At 32.2% G+C, this 9891-nt stretch overlaps 1 protein-coding gene across 1 annotated transcript; it reads right to left on the bottom strand.

Moving 5' to 3' along the window:
* Window positions 1-4224: 4224 nt before the first annotated feature.
* LOC126670316 (annexin D5-like) lies at window positions 4225-8009 on the bottom strand. Its single transcript, XM_050364019.2, has 6 exons — window positions 7810-8009; window positions 6928-7073; window positions 6510-6728; window positions 5533-5748; window positions 5373-5462; window positions 4225-4700 (listed from the first exon to the last, which is right to left on the bottom strand). Exons 1-6 carry the CDS (start codon window positions 7883-7885, stop codon window positions 4497-4499), a joined length of 951 nt encoding a protein of 316 aa, XP_050219976.1. The 5' UTR covers window positions 7886-8009; the 3' UTR covers window positions 4225-4496.
* Between the last annotated feature and the right edge of the window lie 1882 nt (window positions 8010-9891).

Genomic DNA, 9891 nt, shown 5'->3' with positions numbered 1-9891 from the left:
GGATTTTGTTACTCATATAGCTGTGAAAAAGAAAAGTCCATCGAAACAATCGCTCTCTCCATCGGCTACCTCAGGTACTCCTTATCCTATTTCACATTTTGTATCTTCTGAACGGTTTTCATGCAATTACAAAAGATATGCAGCAGCTATAAATGCAGGAAAACCACCTAATTCTTTTAGAGAAGCAATGAAACATGAAGGTTGGAGAAAAGCCATGGCAGAAGAGATTCGAGCATTAGAAGATCAAGGCACATGGGTATTGGAAGAATTGCCTCTCGGGAAGAAAGCTCTTGGTAGTCAGTGGATATATACCGAGAAACGAGACGAGGATGGGAATTTAAAAAGATTAAAGGCAAGGCTTGTAATATTTGGCAATCATCAGATAGAAGGTATTGACTACACCGAGACTTTTGCTCCTGTGGCTAAGATGGTAACAATACGAACATTTTTAGCGGTTGCAGCAATAAAGAGTTGGGAAGTATATCAAATGGATGTTCACAATGCGTTCTTGCACGGTGATCTTGAAGAGGAAGTTTACATGAAGATACCTCCAGGATTTGAGAAAAGTGACAACAAAAATATGGTGTGTCGAATGAAAAAGTCATTGTATGGCTTGAAACAAGCTCCTCGGTGTTGGTTTGCTAAACTAACGGCGGCTTTAAAGAGTTATGGCTTCACACAGTCGTATTCAGACTATTCTTTATTTACATTGACAAATGGTAAAATCCAGATTAATGTTCTTGTTTATGTGGATGACATGATAATTGCAGGAAATGATAAAGTAGCATTAGCAGTGTTCAAGGATTATCTTGGAAAATGTTTTAAGATGAAGGACTTAGGAGTGTTGAGATATTTTCTTGGGCTGGAAATAGCACGGAGTAAGGAGGGAATTTTTATCTGTCAACGTAAGTATGTTTTGGATATAATATCTGAAACAGGACTGTTGGGTTCAAAGCCAGCTGAATTTCCTATGGAGCAAAATCATAAATTGAAATTGGCTAGCGGAAAATTGCTCGAAAATGCAGAGAGTTATAGGCGGTTGGTGGGTCGGCTTATCTATCTTGGCGTGACTAGGCCGGATTTGGCATATTCTGTTCATATTTTGTCTCAGTTTATGCAAAATCCACGGCAAGATCATTGGGAAGCTGCTTTGAGAGTTGTTCGTTATTTGAAGAAGAACCCAGGACAAGGTATAATGTTAAGAGCAGACAGTGAGTTGAGTTTAGAAGGATGGTTTGATTCAGATTGGGCTAGTTGCCCGTTGACGCGTCGATCTTTAAGTGGATGGTTTGTGTTACTTGGTTTTTCTCCTATCTCCTGGAAAACCAAGAAGCAGCAAACAGTGTCACGATCATCGGCAGAAGCGGAATATCGTTCGATGGCATCTATTACATGTGAATTGAAGTGGTTGAAGCAATTGCTCAAGGATGTAGGAGTTCATCATGAGAAAGGAATGAGAATCTATTGTGATAGTCAGTCGGCTTTGTACATTGCACAAAATCCTGTTTTTCATGAGCGAACTAAGCATATAGAAGCCGATTGTCATTTTGTTAGAGATGCGATTGAAAAAGGTTTAATTGATCCATCATATGTATCTACAAAGGTTCAGTTGGCAGATATATTTACAAAGGCATTGGGAAAGTCTCAGTTCGAGTTTTTGTTGGGCAAGTTGGGCGTTCGGGATTTACACGCTCCAACTTGAGGGGGGGTGTTGTGAAATTAATATGTTATAATGTGAGATAATTATTAGGAGTAACGTTACTGACATTACTCATTTCTCATTCTTTTGAGTTTCCTCTGTTGTAGCTATATATGGATATGTAATTTGGTTGAATGAGATAGAAAAACAAAACAAAGTACTGGTGTATTTCTTATCAGCCATCTATATATGACCGCATTCATCTATTTAGCCGAGAGTTTATTCACTTTTTATTCATTATGATGAGATTGTTAGAACATTTGCTGCTTGATTTATTCATTACAAACACAATTGATTTTTGTTGGTGCACTTGACAAACAAAGGGTACAAATTTCAAATGAAATTGGAGAAATCGATTTTATAAAGGATAGTTTAACTGTGATGAAAGGTATACTACAATATGGTATTTATATTCTTATAAGAAATACAGTTGTACAAATAGTGACAATTGCTCGATCCTTAGAAGAACGTGATGATAAAACTGAGTCATGGCATCATAAATCAAGTAATATGGGTGAGAAGGGACTGACTATATTGAGAAAAAAAAGGGTTTTTAGAAGGAGAAAAGACACGAAAACGAAAATTATGTGAGACTTGTGTTATAGATATTTAAAAGCAACACATCTTGAGATTGATCAGTTCTGAAAAACAAACTTTTAAAAGAGTCTGAGATTATTTTCACTCAAATTTTTATGAAGACCTGCTCAGATTGAATCCCATAAAGGAATCAAATATTTTATGATCGTTATTAAAACTACTTAATAAATGGTGGGTTGTATTTTCTGAAATTAAAGGATGAACTATTGGAAAAAAAAAGTATAACGAGACACCACATTATACGGTATATATACACCACAATAGAATAGAATTATGGAACGGATGAGCCAAACACTCCTACAACGTGCTCGATGCATACGATTAAACACTGATCTTCTAATGCACTTTTGGATTATTTGGTTAATATATCGCGAGTTGTGACTCATTCACCATGCCAATCTTTATCCGAAAAGATGTAGGTATTTAAGTTAAATCAGATAGCTAATTAACCTCATCTCTTCAGAGATTGTAGATTCGATATGGGAGACTAAACATATACCAAAAGCTATATTGTTGATTTTTAAAACCTGATTCTGATATATACAAACAAATTGACAATTTAATGAACTAATGATTTAATAAGCTTTTGTGATATAAACTCAAGTATAGTATGAAATGAAGAAGCATGTGAGCGTATGATTTTCGTACGATCATGTTGTAAGTCAAAGATAAAGTCATGTCAAAGATCTATAGCTGAGAATAGGCCTAATGCTTTCAAAAAACTCAGACCTTATAATCTTTTTTCGATCCTGATGTTGAAAATTTGTCAATTTACCCTATTTCGCATTTTATCATTTCAATTGACAAGTTTTCAACGTCAGGGTATGATCGAAAAGGGCTTATAAGGTCGGGATTTTTTAAGGTTTTAGGCCTTGTAAATATGTATAATACCAGCATACGACTTGTCATATGGTTTTCATACAATCATATGATGCCTCAACAATCAGAAAAACATCCGACTGTTGGAGAGCATATGATCATATATATCAGGCAAAAAGAGCTCTAACATCTCTTGTTGAATCTAATCATTGCGGCTTCAACATATGATCACTTGGGTTAATATATATGTGTTCTAACTCATTTGAGAGTCAAAGAACAATCTTGAACAAAATTACGGAATTTATAGGTTTAATCATCTAAAAATATTCCATTTTTTGACTTTTTTCATTTATGACTCTGTCTTTTACAATTTTTAATTTTAGCTTATTTTTTAATTTTCAGTTTCAATTCTAGCTATTGTTGAAATTTGATTGAAAAAAGGTTCAAATATACCCGTCATATTGCTTTATATTTGAAATTTTTAATGATAAAAATGCAAATTGGAACAATGTAAAGCAATATGAAAAAAGTATATTTAATTTTTTTTCCACTCCAGTTTGAACAAATAGCAACAATTGAAACTGAAAATTGAAAAATGGGATAAAATTGAGAATTTTGTAAGTGACGATATAAAAAAAATCGAAAAGATAAAGTATTTTTGGACAATTGATCCTAATTTATATATGTAAACTCCCTAAAATTTCAATTCTTTTATAAATTTTTTGAAACACTTAAAAAGAGGTTGAATGTGTGGCTATTTAAAAATTAATTTTTAGTTTTGAAGAAGATAGGAATTAAAAAAAATTGTGTAAGATTTTATAATATAAGCCAAGAGAATCATTATTATAAAAGTTGTTAAGCTAGAAAAATAATAAATTCAGATGTGAGCTTGCAAAAATCAGTGTGGACTTGTAAAACGCTAAATTTGAAATGAACTTGTAATACTTATTGTAAACCATTATATTCTTGAATAATTTGTATGCTTCCTATTATAAAGGGTAATTGTAGCAATTTAATATTATCCTACTATTCTAGAATAATTTACATATATTTACTTTATCCGCTTATCACCGTTCACGTTCATCCAATGGTCAGATGGACAAAATAAATTAAAAACAAAATAACCGTAGTATTTTCCTTAAATTGTGAGAATGAGAAATCTGGCATCAACCCACACAAGTACATGGATATTCTCTCATTATACACCAATACGTATACAACAATCATACTATTAATTTGTACTCTATACACCAATACATATAAACCAATCATACTATCAAACATTATACACATTACACAATATGTACACAAACACAAGCATTTACAGAATTAAATTGTCTCTTCACCACAAGATTCAATCAGGGGTGAACTTTATATATCACTAATGATTGGGGCCCAAAAGCTCAAGAAGGAATGCTCGATAATGCCCTGACGTTTCTGAATGCACTGCATTGTTCAATGTCTTTTTATACTTCTTCAGGTATTCAGCTTTTATATATTGCATATCAATCTCAGTCCTCGTAACTATTACCCTTATCAAGGTGGTATCGTTCGTACCTAGGCCTTTCATCGCCTTGTGCAGTACCTGGAACGAAGTTCAACGGAAGACAAATTAATGGCTTTAAGATAGATACATTAGAATGAGCAAGAGCTGAACAGTGTTGTTGCAAAGTTCGTAACCTTATAGCAGTATAATGGTGCAGTAAAATTAGAAACAGACAAAAGGATCTTTCGCTTGTTCTAAAATCTCTAACTCCAGGTTTTAAACGCGATAATCCATATTTCAGGAAACTAAATACACTTGCAGCAAACATTATCAACACAGAATTTTTTTGCCATAATAACTATGAATGAATGAAGACGATGCTCTAAATTTGTTTTGTTACAAAAGGTGAAGACAAGAAAACACAATGCAGCACTGTAAATGAAAGATTGTTGTGACAAGAAAATTCTATGATTATCGGAAAAAATTAAGCTTTAAATTTAAAGTACTCATTATTATCCATTCAAAAATGACGAAAAAGTCCCCAAGGAATCTAATTTTAAGTGTTGAAGCTGAAGTTTTCTCTAACACAGGAGCATTCATATGCCTACTACCAATATTAAGATCACTTGTCTGATGTTTTCTCGATCACATAGTAAAGTCATATGTCTACCAAAAATCTCTCATATCCAAAACCATGGCATGTGAAAATATGATTTCTATAGTAACCAAATGCTGATGTAATATAAAGACAGATGTGTTCAGAAAAAATACCTTTGCAAAGTACTGTGCTGGAATTCCAGAGCATTGCAAAATTGTCAATAAAGCATACTTGAAAAGTCCTGATGTTTCACGCTTTATAGCCTGAAAAAGTATTCATTCAAACTTTGCCCCACAAAAGAATTTCAAGATTGAGAACAGACAGAAAGAATACCTTTTTTAGAGAGTTTCCATACATGTTGTGATAAGCATAATCTACAGCAGCTAAATGAGCTCCACTCCGTTCGCTGAATATGCGGATGAAAGTATTCTCATCGGTTCCTAATTTCTTCTCTCCAGCTTTATAAAGAGCTTTTGCATCACTCTGAGCCGTCACATTGTCAACTTCCCGACCTTCATAGCGAGGAATACTCGCATATGCAAGCAAGAGCTAAATCATATATTTCAGATACAGATAAATTCAATATTCTCCACGAATACAAGGTTAAAAGCAAACACCAAAGAAAGAAACATGAAAAAATAAAAAATAAAAGAACACACAGAGTTGTGCTGGGAAAGATGAAGTGGAAAAAGGAATAAAATGACACTAATAAAATCTTTCTTTTAAAAACAAGTCTTCCTTAAGAGAGAAGTAAAAGTTTTATATATTTGATGGGTAGTCCAATTAATCTTTCCATAAAGTAGCAATAGCTATGTTATATGCTTATATATGACCTACACCTATAGGGCACAGCAATAACAAGTTTCATTGCTACAACTAATTAATGTTACTAAAACTCCCAATAGATGACTTTGTCTCAATAAATCTAGCAGCTACTCAAAGCAATGATAGATAATCAACCAAAAACATTCATAGATGAAATATTATAATGTTCATTACAGAATGTATGCAGGTATTGGAAATCAAAATGAAGCCAGCACCAGCAAAAGGCTCCGATGTTACACAGGAATTAAAATCTCATATCGGGACAACATAGTAACAATGAGAAAAACTAAACAAAAACAAAAAATCCCTGAAATGTATCATAAACCGTTGTTTCTGAACGATGGAACAAAAACGAACATGTGAAACTAGGTGTAGAGAACAAATGAGATTTCATAGAAATAATAATAAAAAAAATCTTGGAGCACAAATTTACAAGAAAAAGCTGACCAGTATAAAATTAAAGAGATGCAGTAAACATAACATACAGTTTTATGATCCCCAGATACACGTGAGCTGACATCATGTTCCATATGAACCCCAAATTTTGCATAGTAATGCTGCTTAAGCACCTGAATCTGGGAAGGGGTGCGAGAACAGATTACTTCTGTTGCAGCTTCAAGATTCAACGACCCTGAAAGCAATGCTTGCCGAACAATTATTGCATCACGCCCAGGTAGATCGTGCATCCAAAGAAGAACAGCTGTCTGAAATACAACAAAAAATGAAAGATATGCATAGACATAGAAACCGCTATTTTGCCAATCTTGATCGCGACAAACTAGTTACAAACTCTCCATTACTTGAAATGAAAATCATAGTGCTATTATTCTTAAATAATTAAAAGAATCTAACATGCATACTACCAAAATGATTGAAAGAATTCCTGAGGTAAAACATTGGTACCTCCAATTTGCCACTGAGTTCTGAAGACAAGCGCTTAAAAATGTCCTCAGAGTACATTGTTTTGTACTCATGTTGGATGAGCATACGCTGAGATGCATCTCGATGAGCCAGTATATTAATCACAGCAGCAGTGTCGCACCCAAATCCTAGGTAAGAGAACATCAAACAAGTTCAAAACAAAATATCACACATTTGACAGAAGTTTCTCGTTTTGTCTTCAATTATCCTTGTATATGGAAATAGGATCTCGGTATTTGCAATTGCATTATCCTTTACAATGATGCTTTAATTATGATTTTCTAGACAAGCTCTGGTAAATTTATAATTCTTCAGTCAAATAAAAAGGTTATAAAGTGGCTTTCTTATTATGCAGTAATCACCCTAATCTAACAATTCCAATCTATTGCTACTTCTCAAGTTTACATTCACAGATCATCTCATTCCTCAGCCCAAATAAAATCCCCCGAACTCTCAAACAAATCTTTCTATACCTTCCACTCGCAATTGGGTTTAAACTCAAGAACTCGTAACCCTAAATACAACTGCACACATTTATCAAAACTCGATTGAATAACAAAAATATATGAGTTTCTTCAAAAATTCTCAAACCCCAGATTAACCACAAAGACTTTTTTTTTACCCTAAACTGAAGCCTAGGGTTACTGTCAAATTCCGGACGCAGACCGCCCGCAAAGCTACATACCTGGCAAGGGCTTAGCCGGAATTTGAACTCATGATCATGACACCCAAATGGCTGAAATTTAGACCACTACACCAAACCCGTGTGGACAAGAACATATTTCTTGATTGACAATCATTGATTAGTAAATAAAATTAATGATACTGAAATGAAAGATAAATTATAAGAGGGTCATGGGTTACCTTTGAAAGCGCGGTGGAGTTGAATAGCGTCATCTCTAGGGGAAGACAGATTGGGAGGAACAATTAAAGTCGCCATTCTCTTCTTGTTTTAGGGTTTCCAAAGAATCAAAATGTCAAATTTGAATTATGAAAATTAATCTGGATTTTGCTGATTGCTTTTTCTTTCTTGTTAACCGACCCACGGCTTAATTAGGATTAGGACACGCGTTTCTTCACTAACTCCATTTGTTTTCATTATTTTAAGCAGGAATTATTATAAGTTTGATATTTTTGCTTGTTCCAAAATTTGACATTAGTACAAATCTGAGACATATAATAGCTGGTGTTCTCGGAATGGGTCAATATGGAATGTATTACAATTCATCATATAAGTGAGTCTTTAATATCCGAAAAAATTTAAATATTGTTGCATGCATTGGATTTAAAGAAAAGAAAAGAGAAGATAATATAAAGAGAATTAATTTTTTTTATTTGGACAAACGATTTAATTAAAAAAAAAAAGAAGGGAATGGAAGGTGAATCATTCCCCTTCATTCACCTTCAAAGAGTTGAAATCAATTACACCTCATTTTGGGGTGGAGATAAATTCAACTCCAATTAAAAATATAAAATTTATAATGAATGTTTTTTCTATTTTTATAAAATTTCATAAATTTTTAATTTATTTTTATAAATATTTACATCATGTTAAAAAAAATAGTATTAATTATTTTATCTCTTATGTTACATCTTTTTAAATATTTTAATGGATTTCTTTTATTTTCATATCTTATTTTTTTATTTTTAATAATTATTAAAATAATTTATTTTTTATATTTTTTATTTTTATTAATTAATATGAATATTATTATTTTTAGGGAATGCCATAAAAATTCATCAACTTTAAATGTTTTGTCATTTTAATCACGCCGTTTAAATATTGTCATTTTCATACACCACCTATCATTTTTTTTTCAAATTCATATACTGTTTTAAAATCCGGTGAAATTGCTGATGTGCCGCATGAGCTCATTGTTATAAAATTAATTTTATTAAATTTATCAATAATTAGTTAGTTTTCTGTAGCACTATTAAAACCAATAAAAAAATGTATGAAAATTATTAAGGATGTTAAATAAAAATTATTGTCTTTTTTCTTTTCATTTGTTCAAATAAAAATAATATATTTTCCTTTCTCTTCACCTTTCCAATTATGTTAGCTATCAAAACACAATTATATTTCAATTTTACTTTCCCTTTCCATCCCCTCCCTTCCCTTCCCTTTATATTACATTCCCTTCCCCTTTCTCTCCCCTATCCATACAAAGCGTAAGTCTTAAAAAAGTGAATAACCATGCTCCGATTTTGACGCATAAATGAGACGTCAAAATTGGAGGATTTTTATTCACTTTTAAGACGTTGGGGGTATATTTGAACCTTTTCGAACGTTAATAATTTACTTGAGCCTCGAGTCAAACACTAGGAGTATAAATGACTCTTTTTTCAATATAAATTGAAAATAGTCAGTTTATAAAAATCTGGTTTGCATCAATTTCTAATTTTAAAAAATAAAAAACTAAAAACACAAAAGCAGTATATATATACATATAAATACACATATAACGTTATTTTTTATATATTTATGATATATTACAATTTAGCTTATATTTAATCCCTAAATATAATATCTATTAACTTTTTAAGTTCTATTTTAAAAAAAAAAATTATTCTTATATTTTAGTTAAACCAAGAATCGAAGCAAACTGAATTTTACTTTTTAATTCGGTTTGATTTTTATTTTCTTAAAAATCCAAACACTTATAAATTTGCAAAAATCAGCTTTATTTTTCAGAAAAAAAACGTTGGCTGCCCTATCAAATGTACTTGATCATAAGTTGCGGGCTGGAAATGGTGAACTACAAGATTATTATCTTGATTTATCCTCTTCAATGGCAAGATCAACAACATAAACCTTTTCGGACATTAAGAATAAAGTGGTACAAAAATTATCAGGCTTAAACAGAATAACTCTATCATTTGCGGAGAATGAAAATCCGATAAAAATTGTATCGGCATTTATGTCGGTCTATGCAAATGTCGTAT

Source organism: Mercurialis annua, linkage group LG2, assembly GCF_937616625.2.
Source record: "Mercurialis annua linkage group LG2, ddMerAnnu1.2, whole genome shotgun sequence".
NCBI lineage: Eukaryota > Viridiplantae > Streptophyta > Magnoliopsida > Malpighiales > Euphorbiaceae > Mercurialis > Mercurialis annua.
Note: the sequence above shows the minus strand (reverse complement) of the source record. Positions and strands in the feature narration are given on the sequence as shown.

Coding starts and splice junctions, on each gene's coding strand:
- LOC126670316 (XM_050364019.2), bottom strand. CDS start 7,885: ATGGCGACTTTAATTGTTCCTCCCAATCTGTCTTCCCCTAGAGATGAC. Junction 5,749..6,509: donor TATCTGGGGATCATAAAACT/GTATGTTATGTT, acceptor TATATGATTTAG/CTCTTGCTTGCATATGCGAG. Junction 5,463..5,532: donor ATGGAAACTCTCTAAAAAAG/GTATTCTTTCTG, acceptor ATACTTTTTCAG/GCTATAAAGCGTGAAACATC.